Here is a 12,546-nt window from a genome sequence, read left to right as displayed (position 1 = left end):
ATGCATGATAACATTTAAGGGGAACTCTAAAAGAATAAAAACAGGGTTAGGATTTATACTGCATAGTACACACAAGTCAAAGAGAGATGCCCAATAGGATCTATTGCTATAAAGCAGTAAATGTAGATATCTAAGATAGTAATAGATCCCAAAAGAGTGAGTACCTTATTTCTTGAAGCCTTAAGAAATATCTGTGTGTGTTTTTTTTCCAGCCGCATACGCTATTACAAAGAGTCAAAGCCTGCACAACAGAAGAGGACCAGGAGAAACTGATGCAAATTACAAGTCTGCATTCACTGAATGCCTTTCTGTTGCCAATTAAAACTGTAGGTGTGCAGGTGAGTTGTGTGAATCCATTGCCCTGTGACATGACTTTCTGCAGATGTTCTTTTCATTATTGTTCAAATAGGAATGATTTAGGGAAATAAAATATGAAAATATGTAAAAAGGTAATGTTTTATATAATATTTATGGAGTGAACAAGATTATAGGAACTCAATATTCAGGCTGAGATCTTGTAGTTTTGGAACATCTGTCATCTCTAACCAAAAGTAAAAATTCAAAGAATGACTTGCTTTAGGGTTTGCTTGCTTGCTTCTGCCTTGAAGGATAGTCACCAAGAGGTCATGTTCTCATTTATCCTTCTTGGTATGAAATGTACTATTGCTTTAGAAGTTTTTAATTGCAAGAAGGCCCCCTGATGAACGTTATCCACCACTTAGGTCTCATTCTCAACTTGTGTATTTCTTAAACTAGTGGTCTATTTCTTTTATGTCTTCTCTCTTTTAGCTTTGATAATGTACAAATGACATTTGTGTATTTATTGTTCTGTCTTTCCAATTGTAAAAGCATGTGAGGATCATATAGTTTTTACTTTTATAATGCTATTCGTATTCCTATATAATAAAAACCTAATATGCTAAGTGTCCGGTTGTCTGGTTGTCTGTTCAACCAACCAAAGTGTAATATGCTAATGATATGTGAAGGCTGCTCAACCGCTCGCTATGACATACACTGACCACCAGGGGGCAGACAGTCGACCGGTTGGCCAGTCGCTATGATGTGCACTGACCAGTAGGGGGAAGACGCTCCGACTGGTAGGTTAGCTTGCTGCTGGAGTCCAGCCAATCAGGACTAAGCAGATACACCCTGGAACTCTCCTGCGGTCCTTCCCCAGCTGGCCAACTTCCCACATCCCTCCCCAGCCCCAATTGTGCACCAGTGAGGTCCCTCAGCCTGGCCTGCTCCCTCTTGCAATCTGGGTCCCCTCGGGGGATGTTGGAGAGCCGGTTTCAGCCTTACCGTGGAACAGCTGGTTTCTATGATGCACACTGACTACCAGAGGGCAGACACTCAATGCAGGAGCTGCCCCATGGTGGTCAGTGCCAGGCTCACAGCTGGCGAGTGCAGCAGTGGTGGTGGGAGCCTCTCCCGCCTCTGCATAGTGCTAAGAATGTCTGACTGACGGCTTAGGCCTGCTTCCCAGGGGGAGCGGGCTGAGAGACCCCGCCAACCCCCAAGTTTACGAATTTCGTGCACTGGGTCTCTAGTTAGATTATATTAAGTTCTCCTTTGTTTATATGCTCTTCAAGTGAAAAAGGAAGGTTTTTTTTTTTTGTTAGAGTTTGTAGTAAAATGAAAACCAGAAAAGGTGTCAATAATTTAGCTTAGTGATATGATTGTCAGATATTGGGATAATGTGTTTATAATGGCCTTGAAGAATAGAATTATGTATGGAAGAAAATGAACTGTTTTAGAGATTATTCATGTAAAACTTAATATATATACTCTTTTTCCTGAATTTGTTGGATGAGTGACTTTTTAAGAAATGAAGCTTATTTAGGTTCCACTACTCTTCCATCAAAATGAAAGTTCTTTTTTTGGTTAGATATTTAACTTTATTCTGGTCTCTTGGGCCTTTGGAGAGCCTTGGAAGCCCAGTAAAAGTCCTAATTCACGGTTAGTGTAGTAATGAAATTTATTTTCTAAATCCCAAAGTAAACCATACTTGGGGAGAAAAAATCAAAATGCAGTACATTTAAAAGTAATTTTTCCTATTGTTGCTCTTCAGTTGTGTTGTATGTGTTCTTCCAGATACAGTTATTTTAACAAGACAATAAAGGGAATTACAGATGCACTTTTTTTAACTGAACATAATGAACTTTTCACGCCATTACAGATTATTCTTAACTGCTGGCTTGTATTCCATATATGGTTATATCATACTTTAATCATTCCTCTACATATGGGCATTTAAATTGCTTTCAGTATTTTAATGTTACAGGCATTTCAGCAAGTAATATTTTATTTCTTTAAGCAGTTGCTCATGTGCTTCTGTAAGCTCATTTCCTGTTTCTCGGGTTAAAAGCATGTACAATTATTTTATTACTAGAGGCCCGGTGCATGAAATTAGTGCACTTGCAGGGGGAGTCCCTCAGCCCAGCCTGCACCCTCTCGCAGTCGGGGGCTCTCGCAGTCCAGGACCCCTCGCTTCTTACTGCCTGCCTGCAGAGGAGGCAGGAGAGGCTCCCGCCATTGCTGCTGCGCTCGCCAGCTGTGAGCCTGGCTTTTGGCTAAGCAGTACTCCCCTTGGGGAGTGCACTGACCACCAGGGGCAGCTCCTGCATAGAACATCTGCCCCCTGGTGGTCAGGGCACATCATAGCGACTGGTCGTTCCGCTGTTCGGTCAATTTGCATATTAGGGTTTTATTATATAGGGTATGATTTTTATCTTTTTAATATATATCTATATTTACAGACATATATATTTTATTGATTTCAGAGAGGAAGGGAGAAAGAGAGAGAGATAGAAACATTAATGATGAGAATCATTGATTGGCTGCCTCCTGCATGCCCCCTACTGGGGATCGAGCTGCAATCTGGGCATATGCCTTTGACTAGAATTGAACCTGGGTCCCTTCAGTCCGCAGGCTGATGCTCTATCCACTGAGCCAAACCAGCTAGGGCAAAAGCATGTACATCTTAAACTTTAATAGATACTGTCAAATTAGCATTCACGTAGCCTAAATTCTCATTTTTTTCAGTATACTGGTTATTAGGGTAGTTTAATGACTCTTTAAAAATTGCTCTTTAGTGTAATTTGACTTTTTATTTATTTATTTATTTATTTTTATTTTTATTTTTTTAAATCTTTATTGTTCAGATTATTACATTTGTTCCTCTTTTTTCCCCCCATAACTCCCCTCCTTCCAGCTCCCACCCCACCCTCCACCCTCACTCCCCACCCACTGAGTTCATCCATAGGTGCATGATTTTTGTCCAGTCACTTCCCGCATCTCCCACACCCCTTTTCCCCCAAGAATAGTCAGTCCATTCCCTTTCTATGTCCCTGATTCATTATAGTCACCAGTTCATTCTGTACATCAGGTTATTTATTCACTTGATTCTTAGATTCATTTGTTGATAGATGCATATTTGTTGTTCATAATTTGTATCTTTACCTTTTTCTTCTTCTTCCTCTTCTTAAAGGATACCTTTCAGCATTTCATATAATACTGGTTTGGCGGTGATGAACTCCTTTAGTTTTTCCTTATCTGTGAAGCTCTTTATCTGACCTTCAATTCTGAATGATAGCTTTGCTGGATAAAGTAATCTTGGTTGTAGGTTCTTGGTATTCAGCACTTTGAATATTTCTTGCCATTCCCTTCTGGCCTGCAAAGTTTCTGTTGAGAAATCAGCTGACAGGCGTATGGGTATTCCCTTGTAGGTAATTGAGCCTCTTTCTCTTGCTGCTTTTAAGATTTTCTCTTTGTCTTTTGCTCTTGGCATTTTAATGATGATGTGTCTTGGTGTGGTCCTCTTTGGATTCCTTTTGTTTGGGGTTCTCTGCGCTTCTTGGACCTGTAAGTCCATTTCTTTCTCCAGGTGGGGGAAGTTTTCTGCCATTATTTCTTGAAATAGGTTTTCAATATCTTGCTGTCTCTCATCTTCTGGCACTCCAATGACTCTGATATTAGTCCGCTTAAAGCTGTCCCAGAGGCTCCTTACACTATATTCACACTTTCGGATTCTTTTTTCATTTTGCTTTTCCAATTGGGTGTTTTTTGTCGAATCTTTGGTTTGATTCTTGTGCTCCTCTGGTCTGCTATTGGGTATAATATTCTTTATTTCAGTCCGTGTATGCTTACTTTCTAATTTCTTTATCGTAGCATCGAGGGTCTCATTAGTTTTCGTGAGGCTCTGCACAAATTTATGGCAAGCCCTCAAAATTGCGATTCTTAGCTCCATATCCTCCATTTCTGTCATGTTTTTTTGTCTCCACATCTTTTATGCTTTCTTGGTGCACCCTCTTGTGGTCTCTGTGCGCAGTCTTGTTCTAGCCAAGCCTTAATTGTTGTAGTTAACACTAGAGGGATTTGACCACCAGGCCGACTGGCTGTGGAAATCAGCTGTGGGAAAACTTCAGTCTAATTTGATTTTTTAAAAAAGAAAATTACTTGGATTAAACAGGACAAAAAAAAGGGGAATTAATATTATAACCAATTTTATTCACTTGTTTTTTAGTAACTTTTTAAGCTCATTTTTATTTTTTATCTGACTTAAGAATCCTTTTTTCACCTAATCAACATGGGCAGATCTTGTCTTCCAAGTTAAGTGTGCTGGCTGCCCACATTTGGGCAGGTACTTAGAATGAGATCCCAATGGGCTTCTGGCATGTGTTGAATAAATTCTTAAAATTACCATGACACTTTATGTCTGAACTGATTTAGGTAGAATTTAATATGAGATTTAAATTTATGATTTATTTATATCATTAGAGAAGTATCCATATAGCCTCTATATAATAAAAGGGTAATATGCAAATTGACCGAACAGCAGAACGACCGGTTGCTATCACACACACTGACCACCAGGGGGCAGACGCTCAACGCAAGAGCTGCCCCCTGGTGGTCTGTGCACTCCCAGAGGGGGAGCACAGCTCAGCCAGAAGCCAGACTGATGGCTGGTGAGTGCAGCAACGGTGGTGGGAGTCTCTCTGGCCTTCGTGGCAGCGCTAAGGATGTCCGACTGACGGCTCCCGGACTGCTAAAGGGTGCAGGCCCGGCTGAGGTATGTCCCCACTTCCCCAGTGCACAAATGTCATGCACCAGGCCTCTAATACTTTTATAAACAAGTTTCTTTTCAAAAAGGATTACTATTAATGGTGTCATCATGCATGAAATGTTTTCTGGTCCATTTTTTGACTTCAACAAAACCATTATTTTTTTTTATTGTCTAAAGTTTTACATATGTCTCCTTTTTCCCCACTTGACCCTCCCCCCTCCAGCCAGCCATTCCCACCCCGGGCAAGCACCCACTGCCCCAGCCCCAGTGTCTTTTTCCATTGGTTTTGCTAATATGCATGGATACAAAGTCCTTTGGTTGCTCTCTAAACACCGCAACCCCACCCCTGGCCATTTGTCTCTGGATCTATTCTTGTTAATCAAATTATATTGATCATTATATCCCACATATGAGTGAGATCATGTGATATTTATTTTTCTCCGACTGGCTTAGCATAATGCTCTCCAGTTCCATACATTCTGTTGCAAATGATAAAAGTTTCTTCTTTATAGTGGTGTAGTATTCCATTGAGTAGATGTACCATAGGTTTTTAATCCACTCACCTGCAAAACCATTAAAATTATTGAATGCATTTTTACTTTCAGGGTGATTGTCGTTCCTACAGTTATGTGTGTGGAATCTCCAGTAAAGATGAGCCTGACTGGGAATCACTTATTTTCCTGGCTAGGCTTATACCTCGCATGTGTCACAACATTAACAGGTTTGTTCTACAGTGGGAGCAGGGGATAAGGTGTAATGGAAGGATAAGTTGTTGTTGCTGTTTTTTAATATGTTTTTATTGATTCCTTTAGAGAGAGAGGAAGGGAGAGGGATAGAGAGATAAAAACATCAATGAGAGAGAAATATCGGTTGGCTGCTTCCTGCACTCCCCAAATTGGGGATTGAGCCCAAAATCTGGACATGTGTGCCCTGATGGAATCAAACTGGTGACCTCTTGGCTCATGGGTTGACCCTCAAACACTGAGCCACACCAACTGGGTAAGGTGTTTTTTTGAAGGACCAAAAGGCTCAAGTGTAGATACAGATATATCTACTTAGGTCACAATTGAGTAGATATTTAATATCTTGTGTTTTGTTTCTTCAACACAATGCATTTATCTGCTTTAAAAAAGGCAGTTTTAAGTCATGTCTTCCAAATTAGCAGCTTACACTACCTATTTTATGGTAACATGTTTTATTCCAAAGGATTGAAAAAAATATCTGAAGGCTGTAGAATTACAAGTTAGGGGCTTAGTTAATTTAATAATAATCAGGAAATCAAAGAAAAGAAATAGGCATATGCCAGATATCATTAAAATAACTACATGTATAATTGATTTTCAATTTAGTTTTTCAGATTTATTTTTCCTTTAATTTGCACATTAATTTTTATGTTGGATATATCAATAGCTGAGTTATAATTTTTGTCTATTTTACAATACATTATCCTTTGTATAGTTCAATAATCTCAGCTTGTTTGGTGCCAGATTGCTCATTAAGTATTCTTATTTCACAGTTGTTCACTCTTGTTTTTTTATTTTTTTTATTTTTTAGTGGGTATTGGGTGGTTAACAACCAAAAATAATTACTTGATGTTTTAGTTTATTCAAGTTTGCTGCAGAAATTAGAAATCTTTCCATTGGTGGTTACCTAGCAGAGTGTGTATTGTTCTCCAACTGCCTGCTGTTGGGCCTTCCAGATAAGGAGTCACAGGGAAACCATGTTTTTTACTGGTGGGAATATGCCTATTAAGAGGTTTACTCTGATGAACCTAAGGCCCCCACATAAGGAAGCACCTTTAATACACTGAAAAAGAGTGAATTTTAAAATAAATAATGGTAAGTTTGTAAATACCTATTTTTATTTACTTATTATATAGGCAATTTTTATTGATTGAATTCGTCTACCAAGACATGGCAGCTCTGCAATTTGAGCCACAGAGCTTTAATTTTTGTTACTTGGAAATCAGTATGTGGAAGATGGGAAGGGCTAGCAAATAGCATATACTCCTTCTGCATATCATGGTGCTTCTCTATTTGTTGTTGTTGTTGTTAATCCTCACCTGAGGATATTTTTCCATTGATTTTTAGAGAGTGGAAGGGAGGTGGGAGAGACAGAGAGAAAAACACCGATGTGAGAGAGACACATCAACTGGTTGCCTCCCGCATGTGCTCCAACCTGGTCAGGGATGGACCTGCAGTAGAGGTATATGCCCTTGTCTGCAATCTAACCTGGGACCCTTCGTTCATGGGCCAACGCTCTATCCACTGAACCAAACTGGCTAGGATTGTAATTAACTCTTTTGAATGGAGATAATTGTTTTGGTTAAAGTAATGGCTCATAATTCATCTTCTGAATAATGCTAATACTTAAACTTTAGAGGTCAAATGGAGTATTTCCTTTCCCTAATTTTGACTCCCCTGCTCTTGCTATGCAATTAGTACATTCTTACAGTTTATCTCCCTCTCTTTTTCTTTTGCCGAGGTTACTCACCCATGTTTAAACTTAGTCTCTGTCCTTTATATGCTGGTTTCTCTTCCTGTCTTTTCTTTCTTCTGTTTTTCTCTCTCCTTGCACAACCCTTCCTTTCCTATCCCCCATAAAAAATGTCTAACAAATAAGCAACAACAATAAACCTACTACATTTTAAAATATGAACCTAACAAGCCCTTAAAAGAAAGAGTCTTCGTAAGTTTTAGATTTTGCTAAGCTCCTTTTTAGGAATTAGAAATACATTTTAAAATTGTTTCCCATTTTTTGGTGTCTCTCTCTCTCCCCCCTGGCCCCCATTGCCATTAGATGGAATCTTTGTAGAGAGAGCGACTGCTCCAGTTTGGCTGTTCTACCTATCCCTGCACATTTATTATCACTCTTGTTTGTAAGAAATTAGACCAAAAAAATCAAGTTGTGGCATTCTCTTGTCTACTTGCCTTTTCCTTTAAGGATTGTTTATGAGCTCTAGGAACTATGTTGCTAAATAGAAATGTGTCTTACTTTCTCTGGGACAAAACTTTTTTTCCTGCTACAGTATATTTTGGAGGAGGCAATGAAGTAGTTGGTGGTAGTGGTGGTTTTGATCTGTTACTGTTTTCTTCTGTGTGCTTTATTCCAAGTATATATTAAGAAGAAAAGAAAAGCATAACTAAACTTAACTATGGGAGATTGCCAAGGGAGATTGATTTTCTTTACTAAAGCCAGATAGGGCTAAGGGAAAGGGACAATTAGTTGCCTGCTGGCTGGAGTTGGGATGGGGAAGCGAGGTGGCACTCCTATCTCTACCCTGACTGCCTCTTTTTTCCTGAGTGAAGGTTGTACAACAGATCCTCCAAACAGTGGTAAGATTCCCCTTGAGTTGTTTGAGCCTAATTTCCTCAAGCTATGTTCCAAACCCTACTTTTATTAACATCTGCAGTGGTGTATCTTCATATCTTTCAAATAGATATTTACTGAAAGCACTTATGAGTTATTCCTTTTAGAAGGAACTAGTAGGATACCAAGTTTTGGTGTCCATTTTGGTTACATTTTTAATAAAGCGGAAAGGAGAATCTTTCCTTGGGATTAGTGTTGCCCAAAATGAAAAAAAGATTGAGTAGTCAAATAAGTTTGGGAAATTCATTGTAGCCTCATCTTGGATGTTTCCAGTGCATATTAGCATATTATAATTTCTGAAGTTTTGTGGTAAAAACCTGTTTATTTGTTCAACTCACTGTTTCCCCAAGCTTATGAGTATTAATTTCCTGGGGCTACCGGAACACATTACCACAGAGAAGCTAAAACAAGAAATTATTCATTCTCTCACAATTCTGGAGGCTAAAAGTCTAAGATCAAGGTGTCAGCAGGGTCATGCTCTCTGAAGGCTCTAGGGGAGGATCCTTTCCTGCCTCTTCCTAGTTTCTGGTGTTTGGTGGCAGTCCTTGGCTTGTGGCAGTATAACGCCAATCTTCTCAATTCTCACATGCCCTCTTCTGTCTGTGTGTGTTACGTTCCCAGATTTCTCTGGTTTTAGAAAGACACCCAGTCATTGGATTAACGGCCACCCTGACGTTATCTTAACTTGATTACATCTGCAAATATCCTATTTGCACCACAGGTTCCAGTTGGATATGATATATTGGGGACACTCTAACTCAAGACATTAAATGAAAAGAGGAATATGATAATCACATATATCTTTGCACATTCTGAGATATTAGTCTTCTAGAGAATACACTTTGAGGAAGGTACATGGAACATAGGTCCCTCTATAATTTTATATTCTAACCAACCCATTTGGGGATTTGAAGTGGGTAGGAGAGGGGCCTAAGAATAAATGGAAAGAATGTTATTCCTTGTGCATTGCTTATCATACTAAATTGTAATTCTCTGTAATTTTCTCTTCCCTCCTTCTAGAGTTGTCTATATATTTGGCCCACCAGTTAAAGAGCCTCCTACGGATGTTACTCCCACTTTCTTGACAACAGGGGTGCTCAGTACTTTACGCCAAGCTGATTTTGAGGCTCAGAACATTCTCAGGGAGTCCGGTAAGTTGCTCATGTTGCTTATCACGGCACGCTCTAACTAAAATTTGGATGCTTGGCATTGTGATTTCTAGTAGAATAATAAGATTCTTAATTTTTAGGTGCTTTCATGTTTATGGATAATTCTATGATGTTGCCTTCATAAAAAACTTATCCACCCTTTGGCTGTGTGCAGGCATGTGCAGAGTGGCAAAAAATTTGAGTTGCCCAACTTGCAACTGATGTTGAACAAGGCAGTACTCTGCTTTCTTGTTCTAGTTCTACTGTAAACAAATGTTCTTTTTGTAGGCTATTTAGTGGCATATTTTTGGCATTTTCATGCTTTTGGTTGGTGATTTCACTGTTTAAAATGTCCCCCAAGCATAGTGCTGAGGTGCTGTCTAGATTTCTAAGCACAGGAAGGCTGTGATGTGCCTCAGAGAGAAAATATGTAGGTTAGCAAGGTTTGTTCATGCCTGAATTATAGTGCTGTTGGCTGTGAATTCAATGTTAATGAATCTGCAATAAATATTAAATACATAAAAAAAGGTATGTACTGATCGGTTGATGAAAATGTGACCAGAGGCTTGCAAGAACCTAACTGTATTTCCTCTAGACCATAACTACCACGAATTAGAAGAATAGGCTTTATGTTGTATACGTTACATACATATAGTGTCATCACTACATCATAGCACTACAGTCAAATTTTATTACTTGTATTTGTGATTGAGTTTACTTAAAATGCCGTGAGAGTAGCTGGAAACAATGCACAATGGCTGTCCTAACTGGTGTGTGTATGTGACTTCAGATATTGTCTGGGAGGGTTTTATTGAACTAGGTCGCAGTGCTTTTCCATGGATGGTGATTGGCTCTCTATGTTAACTTCCTTTCTCTAGGTTATGCTGGAAAAATCAGTCAGATGCCGGTGATTTTGACACCATTACATTTTGATCGGGACCCACTTCAGAAGCAGCCTTCATGCCAGAGATCTGTGGTTATTCGAACCTTTATTACTAGTGATTTCATGACTGGTATACCTGCAACACCTGGCAATGAGATCCCTGTAGAGGTAATTTATATATTCCTTCTAATGTATATTTTCAATGCCTCATACATTTTATAATATGGCGAGTGGAATAGACTATGACAATGTTGATATTGGTTTTCTGTTCAGAAGACAGGCTCTTTTTATCTCCACATGATTGTTCAGTACACTGTAGTAGAAAAAGGCCTTAAATATATTAAAACCCTCTAGATGTCTGATTACCATATGGAGAGGAACCAAACAACTCTAATCTATAACTTTATTTAATTTTGCCAACCAACCTCTACTTTACAAATAATATTTTCTAAGTAAAGAAGAAAACCTGAGGAGTGAAGAAAAGTTTATTGGAAATAAGGATGAGAATTGATGGCATTATGACCAGAAACCCAAGAATTTTTTAATGTTCTGCTACCAGCAATTCAATTTTTGATCACCGTCTCCCTCTCCTATTCTCTCTCCACCAAGGAGTCATTTGCTTGTTAGAAGATGAAAATCACACTGAGCTTTTGTTAGTTGGACCACTGCTCCAGTAGCTAATGCAAGGCTCTGGTTGTAGCTGCACAGCTGGGCTGGGAAATGTGGCTTACAGTCTGTTTTTTGATAGGCTCAGATTTGCCAAATTTTTGTTCAGTGACCAGGCTTTCTCCTCCTGTACACTTGTCAGTGGTTATTATTATAATGCATTATGCACCACCTTGGTAGATTAGCCACAGATAATTTGTGAAGAATTGGCTTAAACACATAAAATACTATGTTTAGATGCCAGAGCAATGTGAAATTGCTATGAATGTTTCTAAACACTTGTCGTGGACCTGCGACAAACATAACCCGTAGGCTCACACCTATCTGTGGGCCGTACTTTGAGTAGTATTGAATTTAAGTGACTTCAACCTATAGAGGGAAGTAGGTTTACTACCTAAAATTAATCAGAGGCCATCCCATGTACATAGAAGGAAATAGTAAAAATAGATTACAGTTTCAAATTGCAAATGCAAGCCCTTTGGGTTTTTTGGACATGCAGTGGATTCTTTTAATTGTAATCTTTGTTTTATAACAGGTGGTGTTAAAGATGGTCACTGAGATTAAGAAGATTCCTGGTATTTCTCGAATTATGTATGACTTAACATCAAAGCCCCCAGGAACTACTGAGTGGGAGTAATAAACTTCTTGTTTCACTAAAGTACTGTGTGCAGTTTAAATTAATTAGAGACCATTCCCAGTATTGACACGCAGTACTGTGAAGAGTGCTGGAGCAGCTATATTACATCTGAATTCTTCACAGCAAAAATTTATGGCCTGAAGGCTGAGTTGGGAATAACTAAAGGGGACTGAAGTTTGTACGGGTATAATCAACGCATCATTGCCTACACTCAGACAGATTGACACTGCATTTGCCTTTCCCTCACTTGTTCTTTATGTGTAAACTTACTGTTGCTATTGATGTCTGTCAATGAAGATGTATGGAGGTGGGTGAGTTTGGGGTATTAATGGGCTTCCAAGTTCCCTTGCCAGTTTCTAAGAGCTGTTAGAAAACTCCCGTGACTTAGTATGTATGCCTGTTGGAGAATCTGAGTTTCCATGTCAATAACCTCGTTTCTCCAAAGGGTGGGGGAAGTGATGAACATGTCAGATAAAGGTATAGGTGGACTGTTCCAGCCACTTTTTCAGTACACTGGCATTATAAATGTAAGCTACTTTAAGATGAAAAGCACTAGGAATTTGCAGAAGTGCTTTAGAATTTCATGATACCACAGCCATGGGAGAAAGAAACTATGAGTGGTCTCAGTTTAAAATGTTTTCAAATCTTGTTTCCCATAGATGTCATGTTGCTCACGTAGCTTTTTCACTAATAAGGAGCTTTATCCTCCCTGCCTTATATTGCCTACTACAGCAGCCTGGATAGGAAGTTTCTGTTCTCTTCCTAGAAGAGACTGGCT

General features: G+C 39.1%; 1 protein-coding gene across 1 annotated transcript in view; it reads left to right on the top strand.

The window, feature by feature from the left end:
• Positions 1 to 11,789, top strand: part of GMPS (guanine monophosphate synthase) — a 53,674-nt gene extending 41,885 nt beyond the window's left edge. The window contains exons 12-16 of the mRNA XM_070406936.1: positions 213 to 338; positions 5,671 to 5,786; positions 9,455 to 9,585; positions 10,461 to 10,633; positions 11,667 to 11,789. Of these exons, the coding sequence (XP_070263037.1) occupies positions 213 to 338; positions 5,671 to 5,786; positions 9,455 to 9,585; positions 10,461 to 10,633; positions 11,667 to 11,768 (648 nt within the window). The 3' untranslated portion in view covers positions 11,769 to 11,789. The remainder of the gene's footprint in view (positions 1 to 212; positions 339 to 5,670; positions 5,787 to 9,454; positions 9,586 to 10,460; positions 10,634 to 11,666) is intronic.
• The last annotated feature ends 757 nt before the right edge of the window (positions 11,790 to 12,546 follow it).

Source organism: Myotis yumanensis, unplaced genomic scaffold (genome assembly GCF_028538775.1).
Source record: "Myotis yumanensis isolate MYYU_CA2020_CCGP unplaced genomic scaffold, mMyoYum1.0.hap1 SCAF_2, whole genome shotgun sequence".
Lineage (NCBI taxonomy): Eukaryota > Metazoa > Chordata > Mammalia > Chiroptera > Vespertilionidae > Myotis > Myotis yumanensis.
Note: the sequence above shows the minus strand (reverse complement) of the source record. Positions and strands in the feature narration are given on the sequence as shown.